The sequence below is a fragment of the Alligator sinensis genome, unplaced genomic scaffold (assembly GCF_000455745.1).
Source record: "Alligator sinensis unplaced genomic scaffold, ASM45574v1 scaffold659_1, whole genome shotgun sequence".
Classification (NCBI taxonomy): Eukaryota; Metazoa; Chordata; order Crocodylia; family Alligatoridae; genus Alligator; species Alligator sinensis.
In genome coordinates, this window is record NW_005842265.1 from 850,753 (window position 1) to 871,786 (window position 21,034).

Sequence of the window (21,034 nt, forward strand, 5' to 3'; positions counted from 1 at the left end):
GACACTGACCCTGCTGTGAGCCCCGTAGCCAATGAAGCTTACAGCAGCTGCACCATTCTCCCTGCTGCAAGCCCTGCAGCTAATGAGGCTCACAGCGAGAGCCGGACTGGAATGCTGCCACCACCACAAGCCTTGTCAGCTAGAGGCTGGCAGCAGGTGGTGCACCCCTGTGGCTAGGTTAATCACACCCTAAGTGTAACGTGTAGAGAGGGCCTTAGGTGTGCAAACACCTACACATGACTTACAAGGCAAACCTAGAGTTTTCAAATGGAAATCCACAGATAAATTCTTTGCAACTGAAAAATTGCTCTAGTTTTTTCCATAGTCAAAAAACAAGTGAAAGGTAAGAGCTGGCATTTTCTGACGGCTGCCTGGAGTCTGAAAAGGTTGAGAATCACTGCCACAGAAGATTAGAAAAGGCTTCCAAAATTTGCTCATGACCTTTAACTTGACTTAATGTCAGCTTAGAAGTCCTTCTACTCTTTATTTTTAAGTAAGGCTTTATTTCTAAATGAAAGCCATTCATATCAATCAATAAATAATGCCATATTTCAATACTGTACTAGTGGCTAGGATTTGGTAGTTTTGTGTGCTCAAAGCCTTAAGTGGGACCATTTTTCAGAACAAAGTGATGCATATTAGCTAAAAAGCCCTTTGGGCAGCCTGTGTATCAATATACTCAGTATCCAGCCCATGAGGAAGACGTGTGTCAGACCACCATGTGTGTCTGTAACCTTTCAAGATGGAGGGAGAAAACACTTTAGACAGATGGGCAAAATACCAAAAGTATATAGTTAAAACAGATAAGTTGCCCTTCTGCATCCACTCTCATAATATCAGAGTTGATAAAACTTTATGCAGCAAGTAGCAAATATATGGGATTCGTTATTACAGCAAAACGAGGCAGTTTAATGAGAATCAAAAGGAATAGATATATGACCAAATATAATTTAAAGCACTTCACTCTACTGGAAAGCTTAGATCAGATCAATGATGGAAAAAGAACACAGCCTTCAGGACATGTGCATATTAGGAGGGGTTTGTAAATGAATCTATTTTCCCTTGGCTTGGATGATTTTCACCTTCCACATGAACTTTCTGCATAGTCCATTGCCAGAGGCAGGTTACCAAAAGACAACCATTCTGTTCAGTTATGATACCACTGTGTTTCTTAAATACACTCTTCCACTAGCAGTGAGCTATTTTAAACCCTATTACAGACATTATATACCAAGAATAGTTGGCTGGCCAACATCTCTAGACACCAACTTAGAGAACCTTTGGCTATTTCTCCTGTTGTCAATCCTGAAAACCTTCATTAAAATTGCATGCCTTTAAACACAAACCAAGGATCCCAGAAAGATACATGGGGCTCTGATTTTCAGCAGGCCTTTCTAAGTTGCAAGAATTCCATCTGTAATGCTTCTGACCTGCAAAATCTGGATGATCTTTCAATTTTGGAAGTCTAGTCTTAAATGTTCCTCCGTCAGTTGCATAAAATATAGCACTAGAAATCATTACTACAGCGATAAAGGATAAAAATCAAGGCTAAAAAATAATAATATGATCGTGATAGTATGATAGTGGTAATAATTACACTTAAGGCCTTGTTACAGGGTACTTTTGGGCAGCTCCTGGAGCTCTTAATCCCTGGATTGCCCACACAATACCTTTAAGTGGTTTTAAGCACTCATTATGTGACTCAAAGTTACACCACTCCAGGGCAGAATTATCTCTGATCTGAACTACCCATCTCCTGTTCCATCAAGGTGTGGCCACTCCCCACAGATGTGCCACCCAGGTTGAAATCCTCCAGTATCCCAGGATTTCTCACATCCCTGCTTATAATAGAAGTCTATCCTGGCTCATCAGCCCTTCACTGGCAACACACAGCTACAGCTTCTAGTCCTGCCTCTGCTCACCAGTCCTCTAGTGGCAAGTCACAGTGGTGCAAGTGGGGGACAGTCAGAGAAGGTTTTTCTGTCTAGACTGTGCATGTGACTGCCCCAAACACCAAGCTAGCACTAACACCGATCAACAATTGTGTGGCTCATAGCATAAGGTGTAACAAGACCCTTTGACTGTGGCTTTTCCTTGTGGATATCCAAAGGACTTGTGAACACTGATTAAACTTAAAATCATCCCTTTGTGGTAGGCAGGTGCTACACTTCAAAAGGGCTGAAGTAACTTCCATAAAAAGTGACACTTGCAAGAATAGCACTAAGGTCCTGTATATATAGCCCAGCTCTCTGATCTAACAACAAAGGCACAGATCTCACAAAAGAGGTAACTACAGCCAGATTTCTGTACCCACACATAGCCAAGGTGGTTCCATGTTGACAGAAAAAGCTACCCGCTGCTTACTGCAGTATCTGGCTCTAAAATTTCCAGGAATGACAAAAGCTGTTTCTTTAGTCTTTACTACAGATGTGCTATCTCAGGCAGTTACAATAACAAAAAGCAAATGGCTTTTAGTAAATCTTTGTAGCATTCAAAATTGTTTTCTGATGTAACAGGTAGATAAGTAAGGCAAAAGATCTTCCAGATAACTTTATAAAGAAAAAAAATAAAATAAAATATTCAGGATCTGAGACTCATAAAGAAGGAAGATTACAAGATTTTAATAAAACACAAAATCTCTAAAATTTATTTTGAAATGTTCTTATTTTTTGCTTTTGGACTTTAAATGAGGTTGGGAGATTTCACATTAACAATGTATGAATGATGATCTGTAAATCCAGCACAAAGTCTTTTGTACAGCAGGTCTCAATGCAAGGAGGTTTCAATGTCAACATAACTTTTGAAAAAAACAATATTTCAGAAGCTGACACAAGGTACAAATAAACTTGTACATTTTAAAAAGAGGTGAAATCTCATGGAATCATTCTAAAACTGAATTACATTTTAGGGGCCTCCCTGTAATCAGTAACTATTTTCTTTTAATTAGTTGACAATGAAATACATGTTAAATTGATCACCTTCTTCTTTGTATAACTACTCATGTCTGCTGGAATTTCAAGGGAGAAAAAATACCTACTTCAAACATCTTTCTCTACAACTCTCTCTCTCTCTTCAGCAGTTAATCCCACACAAAATGGAGTGTTACTTGTGATGCTGAGAAGATACCTGGAGAAATTTGCTTCCTAACTGGCACTCACAAGTTGACAAGTCTTTTTCTCACACTGGTTAACACCATTTGCAGTTTTTAAATTGAACACTCAGCATGGAAATCCATGGAAATTACCATGGCTTGTTTCAGTACTTGTCAAATATGGCTTTTCCAGCCCCATAATCTCTGAGGCCCCATCTACACATTACACTCAACCAATTAATTGCACCTTAGATGGTCACCTGGCCACACATTCAATCAATTAATGGCATGATAAAAAAAAAGGAATAAACTACAAACTTATTCCACAAAATACGTGATCAGAGCTCCCAGCTGGGAGGGCCAATGTGCAAACCCAAACCTGGGAGCTCCCAGCTGACAAGTCTCGAAGCAGCAAAGGAGCCCCCACACCTCACTGTGGCGGAGAGACTGCAGTTGCTGTGATCTCCCAAACACAGAAACACCCCATGGGGCTGGAAGATCACAGAAGCTGTGGTCTTCCAGCCATGGAGGGGGGTGTGGTATGCCTCTTCAGGTGGGAGATCCCAGCAGGTGGTCTCCAGCAGCTGAGGGGACTCCCAGCCATGGGAGTTTACTTCTTGCTGATGCAGGGAGAGTCTGGGACTGGGCTCCTCCTGCACAGACAATAAGGCATGATGAGATCTGATTCACAATCCCATAATCACACCTCCCACCGTGCACATGCTGCATGACAGGAGGCACGATTGTGTGGACTGTGTATTAGATCCCATCCTGCCTTTACTTGCAAGTGTAGAGGGGCCCTGAAATACTGAGCCACAACCTTTAATTTAGGCTGTTGATTTGTCATATAGAGCCAGGTTTTGAATTCTTTAATTTAGATTTACTAACGTGTACTTTATTTGGGACCACACTTGAAAAAGAAAAGCCAAACCAAATTTTTAAAAAGGTGACATGTTTAATGACTCTGTTGAAGAAAAGATCAGTGTATTTTTTGGTTATCTGAACTGGTGTCTTTTACTGCCCTGTCTTGTATCCTTTAGTGCAGGAAATCTAATCTAAGATCACTATTTAAACCCATAAACAAGAGAAGATATAAAAATACTTGAGGGATTATCTCTTCCCAACTCCAGCAATGAAGACTGACAAAAATGGGAAGGCCCCAGTTTCAGTATAGCTAAACCCAAAATGTCAAAACTCATGAAAATTATGAGATTGGCTAAAATTATGAGATTTAGGGAAATAATTTACACTTTTTAATTTTTTCTTTTGTATTTTGAGCCTTTCAAGATTTTCTACATATCCTTGAGGGAGTGGGATTATTACCATTTTAAAATAGCTAAACTCAGCCACCCATTCACTCACTCATTCTGACTCCAGAAGCTAGAGTTTTCAAAACATTTAACAAGGAGGATGTTTTATGCAAAAGTTTTCATCAGAAGAATGGGAGGAGAAATAGTCTCAGAGAGAACATTAAAAAGGAAGATAACTGGGAGACAGACAATAAATAATGATTATATAACACTTATATTAACTGGAGCTGGGAAAGAAAAGAGGTTCTCAGGGAAGGAAATACATAAGGGATGTAGCAGAAACAGAAACATAGAGAAAGTTGTTGCCATTTCAAGAAACCCTGCAGTTTGTTAATTTCCTTATTTAAACAACTCATGTGCATTGCCAGGTTCTAAAGATGGTTTTAGTTCATTCTAATGGTGACAAGAATTTATTTAATAGGAGCAAGAGTTTCTCACTTACGTATTAAAAACTGAACTGATTTTAGCTCTGGGCTCATTTGCATCTTGTGCAAAGCCCTAAATCAAGTGTGTTCGATGAGCCACTTCATGATAATGTTGTAAAACACATGCTGCTGCAATTATTACCAGGTGATGTTATTTAAGGGTACTGTATTTGAATTTCTGGTATATTTACTTGAGCTTTCTTGGGGGCATTTTCAGTCCATTCATATCTTGTGCACTGGTTTACTCTCACTTGCTGTCAGCCTGAATACTGCTCTTGATAACTGCAAAATAATGTTTTCTGTCTACCCAGTATATTCTGTGCACATAGAGTAGGGTCCCATTTGTTTAAATTTAAAAAAATGATGATCCTGCCTCAGGACTAGATGACCTCTAGGACTAAGTACAGACATTCAAGAAGCCTGATCCTGAATGGATTCAATCTATGCAGGTTAGTTTGGAAATACAGCCACATGCCTGCAGTGGCTCAGGCCAGAAGCCGGGGGCCGGTAGAGCAAACCCTTCCTTCCCTTCCACAGTGACCAGAAGGCTGGAGGGAAGCTGGGATGAGGGGTGGGGCGTGGCCAGGCCCCAGCAGGCATGGGTATGATTGCGGAAGGGTTTAAACACCCACCCTGGCCTGCAGGGACCCCAGCCAGGGTGTGCCATGTTAGGCCAGCATCTGGCCATGCCCCTGCCACAGCCCCCGCTCCTGCTCCAGCTGGAGAGCAGAGGGGTGGAGCCAGCCCTGCTCTCTGGAGCAGGCAGCACAGCCCAGCCCAGGGCTGCAGAGCATGCTGGGATGCTGGGGGACTCTGATTTAACTTAAACCAGGAAAGGGTCTGGGACAGAAGGTCCATAAACCAGTTTGACCTCAGTCAGTTAAGTCTGATATACTACATTCAACCAGGTTTATCTTAAACCAGTTTCGGCCATTTTGAAACTGGTTTATGTGCACTGAACTTATGTTCTGATACAGGTTTAAACCAGTTTCTGATCACTTACACCAGTTTATGTGTAACTTCTGTTCTTAGCCTAGAGGTCCCTTCCAGCTCTGCTTCTCTATGATTCTATGATATACCCATTTCCTCAGGCCCCATTCTACATTGTTAGTATGAGACAAGGTCCAAAACTGAACAAAAACATTGAAGGAGAGCAAAATGCCCTCAAAATTGGGAGAGAGAAGGGAGAAGTGGATCTGCCTTGTCCCTTTCATCACCTGAGCTTTTGTACATAGGAAAAAAACAGCCTCTCAGCATAGTAGTAAACCCACTGGATATAGAAATCTACAGCTATACAAGCAAAAATAGCTCACTGCATTGCAAGATGGCAACCTCTGGCTTCCAGAAGGTACATGTGAACAACAGTGACCCTTCCGTTCTTCGCAACAAGGAAAATTACACATGTACATGTTTACCTGTCAACTGTCAGTATTTGAGTTTCTTTCTAAACCTGCCTGTTATATAGTTGAAAATAGCAGATTCTTGAAAAATGAGACATTCTAATAGTTGAACTGCCAATAAAAACTGAGCCTGATGACAACATTTCAATATGGAAAACCTGTAATTTATTTGCTCTCCTCATCCATTTTCCCCATCTAGAGCATGACAACAATGGATTCTAAATGGCAGAAAGCAAGGCAGATTTGGACTACTAGACTACCTAAAGTCAAAGCTTTCCTAAGTAGAGGGCTTGCTTCATCAGATGCTGAAGTAAGCTCCCTGTTTATGAAAGCTCTAATGTTGTTAATCTAGAAATGTGCAAATCTACTCTGCTTTCTGCCTGACCTTGAACTAACAGAGCTAACTACCTCTCTCTTCAAAAGGCATCTAAGCTTCCCAAGCTACAGCTTGGTTGTTGCAATCTGAAGCACTGGCTAGGTTTACCAAAGGGAAATAAAAATGGATGGTTCCTCTGAGCAAAAACTAAAATATCGATCGCCCATTCCCAGAAACTGGTCTCTGGACCAACAGAAAAACTGCTATTATTTTACCCACCCCACGCAAATAGAAGCTAAATTAATTCTAAGCAACACCTAGATTAATTCGTTCAAAACAATTGCGTCCAGGGAGCAGGATGTTTTCTCTAACACCTTATTAGCAAAACATTAAAAAAAAGAAACACTTTACTGCTGGGAACAAATTTATATTTATGTTTAAGCTATGGTACTCTCTCCAAAGATGTCCCTGGGTAGCCAGATATTTGCATTCACAGACAGGATTATTAAACCAGCAGTTTTTTTTCAATTGCCACCATGGCCCCATTATAAATACCTGTTAACAGCCATTATGTCAGAATAGCAACATCAACCAGTGTTTGTTCATGAAACCATACAAGCTTAATTAAAGTGAAATGCTCAGTACTTTAGCCTGCTGTAGACAGGTTCATCTTAGATTGAACGTATTTTGAATCTTTTGGGCATCCCTCCTCCCTGTCCTTTTGGAACAGAAATTGTATTTTTAAATTTTAATATGTGCAATGGATGGTCCCCCTGCGGGTAAGCCAGAAGTCCTTGATGTCACAGCTTCTTCCTCTCTTACCCCAAAGGTATTTGAAAGTCCATTGTATGCACTGTACTTAAGCAAAGATGAATTTAAAAACTACGTCTAAGAGCATGGAGCAAGAGTTTTTCAAATCAGAAAGTGCACAAAAGATACAGAACACTATGGATGCTTAATTAAGGGTTGGTATACTGCAAGGGTACTAGCACAAGGTCTAGTACAAATCCCATAGGGATTGCTGCATTGACTTCCCTTGTCTGGCCAGACTTGTCTAACTACAGAAAGTAAAAAAGCCTGAGGCTGAATCAATTCAATCTTTGCAGGTTAGTCTAAGCTTGAACTGATAAGCAAGTAAACAGACATTTACTTTTGATTCTGGAAATGCAGCCATATGCCTTCAGTGCCCCAAAACAAATGCCAGGAAGCGCTAGAGCACACTTCCCTGTGTGCTGGGAGACTGAGTTAATTTGAATCTGGAGGGGATCTGGAAGGGACACAAGTTTAATAAACCGATTTAACCTAAACACATTAAGTCTGATACTACATCCATCCAGATTTATCTTAAACCAGTTTCAGCCATTTTGAAAGCGGTTTATGTGCACTGAACTTCTGTTGTGTTACAGGCTTGAACCAGTCTCTGATCACTTATACTGTTTTATATGTAATTTCTATCCCTATCCTCTAAGGTATTTTCTCAGCATAGATCTGCCACATTCAACTCAACAGCCTATTCCCTTTGAAACTGCAAAAGAGATGAAGCACAACATTACTTACATAAAAAAATCATAAATCCAAATGAAAAAGCAAAGTCAATCATTTTTGATAGTTTTTTCTTCACAATTCTGAATTTCCTACTGTGTTAAACTTTCATTTATCTAACACATGAAGAAAGCCAGCTTACAAAGAGCACAGTTCAGCCACACATAAGTGCTATCTATCAAAGCAACCATATTAGAAAAGGAGTAGTGGTTTAAATGTCCAAGTTAAGAAAAAATATAGTAAGGGCTAATTCAAAGCCCCAAGACACGGGTTTTGGGATGTCACACAGCAGATGCCTGCAGCGACTAATACCACATTATACTTGAAAGGACACTTATTTATTTTTCCTTTGAACTTACCAGTATAATTGCTCTCTCTTCAACTTCTTTGAGACTTTGGGATCTTAGAGAATCAGAGACTCAACATGCATCTGGAATATGATGCAGCTTCAGAAAAGGCTGATGCAATTTTGTGCTGCATCAATAGGAACATTAGGTGTAAGACATGGGAGGTGATAGTGCTACTTTACTCTGCACTGATTAGGCCTCAGCTAGTGTACTGCGTACCGTTTTGGGCTCCACGTTTTTTAAAAGACGTGGAGATGTTACAAAGGGTCCAAAGGCAGGCAACAAAAATGATAAAGGTCTTGGAAAATGATAAAAGGGCTTGAAAGTTAAGCCATATGAGAAGAGGTTGTAAGAAACAGGCATGTAGAGCTTGCAGAAAAGGGAATTAAGAGAGGGGCAGGATAGCAGTCTTTAAATATCTGAAGGGCTGTCTGAAAGAAGAGGCATGATCTATCTGAAAGAAGGGCTGTCTGAAAGAAGAGGTATTTTCTTAATTGCTGCAGAGAGTAGGATGCATAGCAATGACTTCAAATTGCAGCAGAGTAAATTTAAATGGGATAATAGGAAAAACTTCACTGTTAGAACAGTGAGGCAGTGGAACAGACTGCATAGGGAAGTTGTGGAATCCGCTTCAGTATAGGTTTTCAAGGAGAGAATGGACAAGCACTGGTCAGGGATGATCTAAGAGAAGCTATGCCTGGAGTGTGCTATGAAAAGAAACCATTGCAAACCCAGGAGCCCCCCCCCCACACACATCACTTAGAGATCATAAGTTGAGTCCCACAACCCAGAGCAGATGGAAACTGGAGACAACCACGCTTAGCGCCAGGAAACCGAGGCAGAACTCTACAACTGGCTTGGTTAGGAAAGAAGATTAAAGGAGTTAGAATAAGTTTATGGAGAGAAAAAGATGACTGAATGGGGACTTCTAGTTCTTCATTTAGGGTGTGTCATGTGGAATTATGCTTGCTGTCTCCAGGTTGCAGAGCAGAATGGAGGGTGTTTGGTTTTTTCTACATTTCTGGGCTTTGGCGGTTGCCATAAGGGCCAGAAAGGAATGTTTTCCCCTTTTGTTGCTACAGATATCATAATTTTTCTTTCACTTTACCCAGGAACATTGGGTGCTTACCTGTGGATTTAGATTGGGGTGTGCCAATGCTCCTGCTAGGACTAAAACCTGACGGTTCTTAGTTAGACGGCTTTGCTCCTCTGCTCAAGATCAGACCAATCACCACATTTAGGAGTAGGAAGGAATTTCACAGCATGGTCAGACTGATATGGACGGTTGGGGGCAATAGGGGGCAGGTTTTACCGCTTTCTCTTGCAGGGGCAGTGACGGGTATGGGGTGGGCATGGTCCTTTGTGTTGGATTTCTTGGGTGTATTTTAACAAGCTACTTCCTGTCCTTGCAATGACGGGACATTAACAGTACCACTGTCCCCCTGCTTTGCCAGTGGTACCTTCAGTTATTCTTAGTGTTTTGGGGAATTGTGCTTGGTAGTTGTGCAAGAAGGTTGTACCGTTTTAAAAATAGGTTAGACAAACACTGTATAGGATGACTTAGATTAGACAGAGATGATCCTGCCTCCAGTGAAGGGTTGGACTAGATAACTTCCCAAGGTCCCTTCTAGCCCTACTTTTCTATGATCCTATGAGACATAATGTTGGATGTCTTTGATCAGTCTTAATATAGCATTACTAAGATGATATATATTCATTTTTATTCAGAACACTAATTCTTTTCCCTCACCAGAATAGCATCTAAAAGAAACATTGTGCTGAATGTCTGAAGCATGAAATTCACAGCTGAATGCCTGCTAATACTCTACCTGCACTTCAATGAACTGTTTACAGAAAGAACCCATGCAGCTCTCAAACCCTTCATAATCACATCTTTTTCTCCACTTTTATCCTAATCTCAATTAAGAAGCTGTATCAGAGATCTGGGAGAGGTTCTTGTTCTGCAGTTGCTTATCTCTAGCAAATCTTGTTATAGCAACTTGCAAAGACCAGAACCTGGTCTTTAAACTTATAAAGGGTGATTCATAGAAAAGAGATAGTACCCTGTGCTTAGGATCCAAAAGGTCTAATCTCCATTCTCTAGTCAGTTTTCAAGAAAAGCTGGATTCCCAGAATTTTATTTTTTGCTTTAGCAAATGAGATAAAAGGTCTGTTCTCTCATTCTAGGATTACATCTGCCACAGTCCCTCATAATAGAGTAGCTTGCAGACCTCACTGTAAGTTTCAAATTCTTTTGCTTATCATGGTAATGTCAAGGAAGGTACACCCATGAAGGCATTCAGACTCTGACCTTACCCTACACATGCCACCAATTGCAGTAACTTAAATCAGGAGATTGAATACATTTGATTCCATTTTTTTACAACATTTCAAACGATCACTATTACCAGATGCATCTGCTTCACATGCTTTAGAAGAGTGGAAATATACTTTTAACTTAAGCTAAGGCATATGCTTCAATTGCTCAGGACTGGAAAAGTTACACCATCTATATGATAGACAGTAAGCTACTGTGAAATTAGTTATGATCCATGTCTAGTTCCTAATGGTCCAAAACACTTACTAATTAAATTTTTTCTGATGAAGCTGTGTCCCATTGGAAAATGCTAATTTGACAGAATCAACACATTCTGCACATTGGGTTGATTATCAAAGCTTTTGATGAAAACCAGGCAAGTCAGCTGGCTCCACAAGATCCCAGGCTTCCCAGCTGTCTAAATCCTTGAGCTTCCAGCTGGCACTGGTGCCCATCTGCCCAGCAGGCAGACTGCCCAGTTCCCATGGCTCCTAAGCTGGGCAATCAACTTGCCAGCCTCCCAAATATTCAAAAACATTTCAGATTTTTTTTTCTATTTCAGATTCCCCATTTTTGATTTGGAAAAAAAATATTTTGGAAATGCAATAATTTCTGGGGGATGGTTCCAGCTCCCAGAACAGCTTTAAACCACATACCCTACAAACACATGATTCTAACAGGTACCCTTGTTGACAACCACAGCATGAGCTAAAAACACAATGGGTACTGGATCTCAGGCTAGAGGAAACTAGCATAAAAGCACTGAAGCTCAACCCACTGTTATTTGTTTTGCACCTGTTTGCAGATAAAAAGAAAAGCTCAGTGTTGAGTATTGTCGCTTAGCCCTCTTTCACTGCCATGTCACACAAAACAAAACAAGAAGTTCCTTTAGTATCAATAAGTGAATGTTAATATTTTATACAAAGACTGAGAAGCTTTTGATGCTAATTGGAAACACAACAGAACATTTGCAGTTACAGAATAAACAAACTGGAGTCATGCCTGCTTGGTTTATGTTAGGATCACCCTATAATTAGCATTAACATATTAAAAAAAGGGACAACCAGCAACGGTCTTATAAAGTGACATAAGGAATCTGTTATTAGCTACTTTAACAAAAATGGTACATGCATATCATATGCAACAATTTAAAACTTTCCAAATTAGCCAACATGCACCCTGGAAGTAATTTTAGTGCTGTTGGTAATAGGAAGCTGTTGACACATTATTATAGCAGTTTCTCACATGAGATCCAGTTCAGTTTCCCTCCAGATGTTGATTAAGAGTTTTATCTCAACCTGCTAGTCTCAACTGTGTTTTAACATCAGGAACTAAGAACAACAGACAAGTCTTGGAAAACTGGTATTACACAAGACTGCTACCCTTTTACTTTGGGACACCAAAAATCTCTCAACCACTGCCATATTCTCTCCTGAAAAGCAAAACACCCCCCATGCCTATTTTTCTTCTTACATTAAATTATTTTATCAATTAAAGCAAGGCTTCTTGATTAGTCAAACATTCCAAAGGTCCACCTGATCCTAGGGGACCTTTCACTAGGGTGAGACATGCAAATTTCAGTAACCAATAGCACACAAAGGAGCAATATAGCTGATATCACTTCCAGCCACCTTCGATCCCCAACCAGCCCAGAGATCATTAAGTCACATTCTCCTAAGTCAACCAGGGGGTCTAACTCACACTTCTGGATTTACAGGGAGACCTCTTAACTCCTCCTCCAGATTATGGATGGCCAAATGGTGAATCTTTTATTTCCCAAATTCAGGTTGAATTCACAGAAAAACTTTAGCCAAAACAAAAGAAACAATGTTTCAGAAAGTGCCAACACTGGAAGGTTGGAAAATTTTGTTTCTTGGGGTGTTGATTTAACAAAAGGAGTGAAGAGCTAGATTCTCCTCTTCCTTATGCGATGATGGTCCCTGTTGTACCTAAGAAATCTGTGGTGAGAGCACTTACTGGGGAAAGGGAGACCTCAGCTCAAATTCTTCCTAAGAGGATTTGAATTCACCTTATTTAGGCCCTGACATGCAACATTTAAGACATGATTAATAGGTTAATACCTTAAATAATAACCTGACCACAGGTTAGTGTCAATTTAAGGCATGATAATACAGTAAACAAGTCACAAAGTTATTCCATATATAAGGTGTAAGAATTTTGTGGCTTGTTTGTATCACACCTTAAATTGAACATGTAGCTGGTTACGGCTGGCCCATGACAGATCTTGACACTCAACTGAGAGTCAGGATCCAGAATGGGGAAGCCACAGGGTCCAGAACACTGCTGTCCCTTACCCAATCAGGCTGGCAGAGAACCAGTCCCAGGATCTCAGATCCCCAGCCAACTCCTGGAAGTAGATGGGTGGTGCAGTCAGCCCAGCATCAAAAACAGTCTCCATGATGCTGGACTCGCTGCACCCCAAACCTTTAAAAACCATGTGTGCATCTGGGCTGCACATGTGGTTTTTGGACATCGCTGGTACCTGGAGACCCTTGGATCAAGGGGCCAGCCCCTGATTCAGAAGCCTGAGCACCAGGGATGTCAGAAAGCCGCATATGCAGGCCAACTGCATACATGGGGCATTTATACATGTGCTCCAGGAGCACAGAGCATCACATGTATCAGCTGAAAAATGGCAGTGGGGGCTCTTTAACTAAAGCTCATATGAGCTTAAGTTAAAGCACCCCCACCACCATTTTTCAGTATGGGACACTGGAGTCTGCTGGAGCATGATAATTACCACACTCCCAACACACTGTAATTACAGTACGTCAGAGAAGCATTGCTGTATGTGTATAGGTGTCCATGATTTTAAAAGACCCAGAGAGACAGGGCCACAGGTCAGGGTGGATAAAAACCAACAATTTTAAAAAATAAAAAAAATCAGAGTTTTTATTTAAATCAGATTTTTTAATTTAATCATATTATTGATTTTTTGTTGTTAAGATGCTTTTAAAAAAATAAACCTATATAAAGATAGTTTTAATTTAAGATATATTAAATCTCAAAGATATCATCATGGAATAGGGATTATAACGTCTAATTATATACTATTGGGACAATATATTTATGTAACCTTTTTAGAAAAGTTTTATAAATAGGTCACAACAGGCCATGGACTATATTAGGGGCCCAATCTCATAGTATTCTCAGAGGCTCCTCAGTAGATTAGTAAAGAGTAAACAAAACCACTCTACCCAATGGGACTCAGTGCTCAGAAGATCCCACTAAGTATCTCTGTGATGCTTAGTTTCAGTTCTCAAACTGTACATTTATATCTCCAGAGATGATAACCTTGTTAACAACAATATATGGAAATGAGAGATAACAGCCCTGATTAGCTGCCCATCATCCCTATTGTCTCTCTACAAGTTTGTGTGCATACCATCAAGCCCTTACCTCTCTCTAAAAGTGCAAAGTTTCAAGAAGTTAAATGAATAGAGGATTGTTGGGGGTGGAGTAGATCTGGGCAAGGAGGAGGAGTCTGGAGATAAATACAAGGAGGGAGGGGCAGTAGAAACAAAAGAGAATTTGAGCAGAATATTTCAGAAGTCTTGAGGGATAAATTTCTGAGTATAGCCTCTCCATTGATTTGAGATCTAGTGAGGGAATGGTATGGTAGAAGGGAAAACCTACCATGGCAGCAGGCTTGCCAGGTTGTAAAAGATGAGAAGAAATCTAGAAGAAAGAAAATAATACCCCAAGCTAATAACGTATGGCTGCACTACTCATTTGATGTCCTCCTAACACAGCATGGTAAAAATATCCCCCCAAATATCCATGATTAATTTAATGAATTGGAGATAGACTTCCCAATGACTTCACAAATATCTGCTTCAATGAGCTTTAGTAAATAAAATAACCAAATCATAATTCAGTTTTCTGATGTAGCTGCAAAATTAACCTGAAAAAATATCAAAATAAATCACTGCTTTAAAATGTATAGTGTGTACCTTCTAAAAATGAAACCTACATCTCTCTCTGAGTTGTGAATAAAATGTATTAAGGTTATATCAAACAACAAGACTACACTCTTTGTAGAAAACAATGATTAAATCAAGACTTCCTGGCCAATGATTTAAATCATGATTAGAATCATGATTTACATAGATTTAATTTAAATCAAATCCACCCTGCCACAGGATCAGGGGGACCCCAGATGGGCTGACCTATGGCCACATGTGGGTGACCAGCTGGGTGATGCACAGAGTCATAGAAAATAAGAGTTAGAAGGGACCTCAGGAGGTCATCTAATCCAACCTCCTGCTCAAAGCAGGACCATTCCCAACTATATCATCCCTGCAAAGGCTCTGTCTTAAAAACCTCCAAGGATGGAAGTTGGACACATGCTGTTTTAATTCATCCCAGCACACAGGGACTCAAAGACCAGGCTGTGGCAGCCAAATCCCAGAGTTCCTATGCACCGGGACCAATAAAAACCATGTTTTATCGGTCTGCCCAGCTGGGGATTTGACAATCAGGTGACTGTGGGCACCTAGCTTTCAACTTGCCGGTGTAGGAGCCCAAGATCATGACCCTGGGCTACCCCTACACTGGCAAGTAAGGTACAATTGGGATCTAATCCTCTGTCCCAAAATCATGCATTCTGCCATGCATGTGTGGCATGGAAGAGGCCTTAGAGTGAACATCTGTCAGAAGCCTTACTTCCCACCTGAGCATCCTAACTACCAAGCAACATAGTGTTCTGGAGTGGGTTGCTTTTCATCTTCTCCTGCTATTCCACTCTGCATGGGTTTTTTAAATATCCATTTAAAGATGAAAGCAGAGAGACTTTATCCCCAGGTAGTTATGGCACTCTCCTTAGACCTAAAAGACCCAAGTTCAAATCTGCTCTCTCTTCCTTGAGTCAGAATAGAGATTTAAACAGGGAACTCTACCCCTCAAGGGAGAACATTTTTGTTCAAACTGAAACAAAAAAAAGTGTTTATTTCAGGCTAGTTCCTCCTGAGTTCTTTGTTTCCCATTCAGTGCCCAAGCAAAAAAAAAAAAAAAAAAAAAGAATTATGTACACAACTCCAGTTTATATGCTAATCATCATCTACTACCATTCTAGGGAACTAATAGAGTCCAACTCAAAAGGAAGAATGTTGCTTACTACATTACTACAAATGCTCCCCTGTAGCCCAAAATATTGGCCTGGCCCAACTTAATTTGTGAAATGAAACATCAACAGCATCACAGACCAGGTTTGATTCTAGGACTACAAACAATCATAGTTGCATATTTTTGCTTCTCTGTGCTATTCCAGCAATGAAAAACAACAGCACCACACTCCGCTAAAATAAACTACAAGTTTAGTACATTATTAATCATCATTCCCTAATAGCCAGAACCACCCTGAGTTAAATCTTTGTTGTAGTAAAAAAATAATACTTGGCACTTGTATCCTCCCTTACCTTTCCACTAAGCTGTAAACCTCACCCTCTCTATGAAGATAAATCTACTGGTTTCAACAAGAGAGTATAATATAAGACAGAACAACCCTATAAAAACTGTAATAGGCTCTAGTGTTCAACAAATGTCAAATTTTTTTCTCTCCCACAAAAAGCAAGGAAAAATGTAGTTATTTGTCCAACTTAAGGAAAAATTTTGTTAATTTACTGTCTGTGAAATGCTTTGACTGAAAAATCATTTCCAAAATACAAATGCAATACGTTGTACAGTTATCGGCCCTGTACCTTGTTAGTAAGTAAGGTGAAAACGAAGCTGGATTGTCCTGTTCTGAGAACATCGGCATGGACCCTCCCATTATCCAGAGACGGAAATACAAAACAAGAAGCACCTACAGAGAAGAACAAAATCTACTGAATAGTTTGCTTTTAATTTTAATAATATCATGCTGCATTTCAAAATCCAGAATCTTTAAGTGAAGGTGTTGGGAATTTGTACAGAATATCAAGCTGCTAAAAAAGACCCTCTCCCAGCATGTACTTAATGAGTTTCATTACTTTGAGAATATTGCAGCTTTAGATCTGTTTCTTCAGTTTGAACCTCATTTCACACAGATATACTGATACATAACACATACACACATAGGCTAGGTACAGCCATTCAGAAAGCCCAAGGTGGAATCGATCTAAGTTACGCAGCTTTCTATAAACGTCATGGTTTAGATAGGTAGCAAACAGAATACACATTAGCCATGGGGGGGTGGGGGGGAGGTGAGGGGGAAACAAATCTTAGACTGGGTTCCACCATTTTTAAACCAGTCTGTGTGCGCCAAACTTCTGTTCTGTTACAGGTGTAGACTGGTTTCTGATCACTTATACCGGTCAAAGTGTAATGTCTGTATCTGGCCATAAATACTGGTATGATACATACATAGGCAAGCATCTTACAGCTAGTTATTCACATGCTGTTTGTGCAAATTTAGGACTACTGCTAATTTGATTTACAGCTTGTTTCAAGGACACCACTCATACAGGATACCTGACCCAGAGGTGTTGACAAGGTCATTATGCTCTACAATACACAAACCAGGCCATGCTACCTGATCTTCTGGATACAGTGCACTGATCAACTGTTCTCTGAACTGGAGTTTTGTTACACTTCTTATTTTGCCCGTGAACTTACAAATTACAATTGAAAAGTCAATACTTGCCAGCTACCCTGGTATACTGTACATTTTCCCTATGTTTAGAATAGGAAAGAGGTGAAATACTTGCAAAGACATTGCTATTACAACATTTGCAAACTGAAAAAGGACTTGAGGGAAAACATCATTTTTGTCTGTTACTATCTGAAATTTCCCCTGTCTTTCAAATGCAACTGTGAATCAAGACATGCAATTTTGATTCTTTTTTTAGGGATACTACTGCTTGGAATAATACTTGTTATAATTTACACCTAAAAACAACTTTTGAAAAAAAAGGGGAGCAGGGTGGAGAATACTTACATAGCTTATAACCAAAGCAGCTCTCTTTAAAAATGGCCGTGCAGTATACAAGAAATTCTGGTTGTGATTTGCAGTCAGGTAGCTGAAATGTAAGAGGACAAACATTTACTTAAGTACTTACTGGAAGGTTGCTTCATTTTTGCACTAAAAGGAAAAAAAAAGACTTGTTGGTCCATTGCTGTAACAGCCTTACTGAAATGAATGTATTTAATATTAAAACAAGTGCAACAGTGCATTGCTATCATCTGTCATCTTCAAAGCATTTTCCAATTAGAATGCCATTTTTGTTTAAATTGGAAAAAAAGAAATCAAATAAAAAATCCCTTCAAACAAATGCAGTTTTTTTCTCCAACTAGCTCTTTTTATAACTATCAACTCCTCAACCCTCACAAAACCCATATACAGCGTAGTTGCTATGCCTTCTCCCTTGAAAGGAAACCAAGAAAAAGACTGAATGGTTTGCCCAAAGCAGAGAAATTGTACTAAACTACAATTCAAATGTAATGTTCCTTGCTTCTGTCTCTTTGCTTAAAACACTAGACAGGGAAACATGATGTAACAAAGCTGAGCATCTTTAAAGCATCTCTTTTCTGTAGATTTTACATGCTCCCCTTCCATTAAAAGGCATTTGGTTGTTATGATAATTATTGCAGGAGGCCCTACTAATTGGCACATGTCAGCCATTCCATTGTAATGTTTTAACCTGTCCACTCCTAATCGGTGGAAGTGAAGCTAAACCACAGTAATTTACCCCTGAATTAAACATACTCAGCAGAGAGTTTTTAATATCTAACAGAAAAAGGTATCCAAACACACTGGACTCCTTAATTGCAAGGACTGAAAAACACAAGTTTCTCTTTTGTCTAAAATGGTCCATTCAAGTCTCCCTGGTCCCTAAGGAAGTAAAATTAAAGGCAGCATATATTGGCTCAAACTTGATGTATCAGAATTATTCTAATATAGCAAAGAAGAGTTTTCTGAGTTCTAATAATTATTTCAAAACAAGGTGGATAAAAAATTTTTAAAATAGATTTATTTAAATTGAGGGGTTTTGGTTTTATTTAAATCATAATTAATTTTTCCATCTTAAAAATAAACCATCTTAAAATGAAATCTGAATTTAATACAGCATAGGCTCAGGTATAAACTTAGTATAATCTATTAAAATAATTTAAATAAAATAATATATTGAGTCAATGAGCCTCTTCTAAAAACTCTAAAGTTAAAGGTTGATTTTCTCTATATAAGAATGAAGGGGGAAAAAAATCTAACTTTTAAGGTCAAGCTTTAAAAATATGGCATGATATTTCATGTATTAGGGGCTTGACCATGCAAGGGATGCAGGGTCTATAATACTGGATGCAAGGATCAGCAAAGTCATCCCTGGTGTTGAAACCTAGCCTCTGACTTCAGCAGACACCATCATGTGTACTCCTTAATCAGGCGTATCCACTAGCCCATCTGGATGGTATCAAATTCCTGTTTTCTTCTCTTTACCTGAGCTCTGATTAACTCAACTCTCAAAATTATAAATATTTATGATTCTGCATCCATAATGAAGGCTTACTCTCCAGTTCATGGAAAAACAACCATCTGCTCAGTAACTACCAACCCCCTGCTTCTGAATGGTTCTGGGTATTTCAGTTAAATGGCCTTCTTTGAGTTCCCTTGCATATATACAGAGAGGTAAACATTTAACTTCTCAAGGCTAGAGACAGAAGTTACACACAAACAGGTTTAAGTGATCAGAAACTGGTTTAAACCTGTAGCAGAACAGAAGTTCAGTGCACATAAACCAGTTTCAAAATGGCTGAAACTGGTTTAAGATAAACCTGGTTGAATGTAGTATCAGACTTAACTGATTTAGGTCAAACTGGTTTATGAAACTTCTGTCCCAGACCCCTTCCTGGTTCCAGTTAAATTAGAGTCCCCCAGCAACCCAGCATGCTTTGCAGCCCTGGACTGGACTGGGCTGTGCTGTCTGCTCCAGCAGAGCACGGTTGGCCCCACCCCTCTGCTCCGTAACCTGAGCGGTGACAGCTGGCTGACAAGGGGGTGGGAAACCTGGCTGGCACAGCCCTGTCTGCCTGGCAGGGGCAGAGCAACCCCTGCCAGACTTTTCCCCATTGGAGTAGAAATGGCGGGGCAGAGGGAGAGGAGGTGTGGAGGGGGGTGCGCCAGCAGACTCAGGGGGAGGGAGGGAAATTAAACCCCCTGCCTCCCCTCTCCTACCCACATGGGACCCCAGTGCACATCTGCCCTGCCTGAGGTCCCTGCAGGCCAGGGTGGGGGTTTAAATCCCTCCCCAATCATACTCAGTGGCCTGCCAGGGCCTGGCCATGCACCCCTACCCTTACACAAACTCAGCTTCCCTCCAGCCTTGCAGCTACTGCCAAAGGGAAGGGAGGGCTCGCTCTAGCACCCTCTGGCCTCTAACCTGAGCTCCTGCAGGCACGTGGTTGCATTTCCAGAGTCAAAAAATGAATGTCTATTCACTTGCAAATCAGTTCAACCTACACAGGTTAGACTAGCAGCCTCAGGTTTTATGAATGTCTATACTTAGCCCAAGTGTTCCACCACATCTCTAAACTAAAATACTGCAGTACACAAGGTCAGAGGTTACAATAGCAACAGAAAGGACCAACACCATGCTCAAGACAGCGTAGGAAAAGGAACAACATACTGCGGAGCATAGACTAGGCTTGATTTCAGCACCTTGAAACCAGAGGAAAAAAATGCTACGGCTGCAGGTTACAAGAAAAAGACCCTATCTGGAAATATTTTCAAGAAATTCTGTGTCATTGGGAAAAAGAGGAACACATGCCAAATGTAAACCGTGCAACAGAGCTGCAAGCCCTGGTAGTCCAAATGAAGCAATGTTATGTAAAATGCTCCTCAGAAGGCAATGAACTTGAAGATGGTGATGAGGATAAGTCTGAGACATTGGGATCAATTGATTGGTACACTTACTATTTTTTAACCATTCTTATGGATTGCCTACCATAGATTGCAATGCTAGTAAATGATACATTTATGAAAATAATGAAAGTTATTTTTGGTGCATTACTTATGAATTTCAAAATGTTTGTGTACAAAATCTAATGGATGTGCTAGTTTGTGGGAGTGTTTGTCAATTATATATTTTTACATTACCTGTGCACTTCTGAAATGAGTTTTATTCCTCAGTGTAAGTAAATATATGAGCCTTAAGTAAAGCGATCCTGTGAGAAATGAAAGTTTAATCTGAATCTATGTATTTTAAAATAAAAATGTAATTTTTTCAAGCTGTTTTATATTGATAAGAAAAGGGTTTAAATAGAAGATAACTTTTATGATTTATTGAATATTT

General features: G+C 39.9%; 1 protein-coding gene across 6 annotated transcripts in view; it reads right to left on the minus strand.

Annotated features, from left to right (window-relative positions):
• Window positions 1-21,034, minus strand: part of TMTC1 (transmembrane and tetratricopeptide repeat containing 1) — a 257,444-nt gene that overhangs the window by 134,821 nt on the left and 101,589 nt on the right. For all 6 annotated transcript variants that reach the window (XM_025209059.1, XM_025209058.1, XM_006027760.3 and 3 more), the window contains 2 exons: window positions 17,686-17,767; window positions 16,469-16,572 (listed from right to left, as the gene is read on the minus strand). In XM_025209059.1, the coding sequence (XP_025064844.1) occupies window positions 16,469-16,572; window positions 17,686-17,767 (186 nt within the window). The remainder of the gene's footprint in view (window positions 1-16,468; window positions 16,573-17,685; window positions 17,768-21,034) is intronic.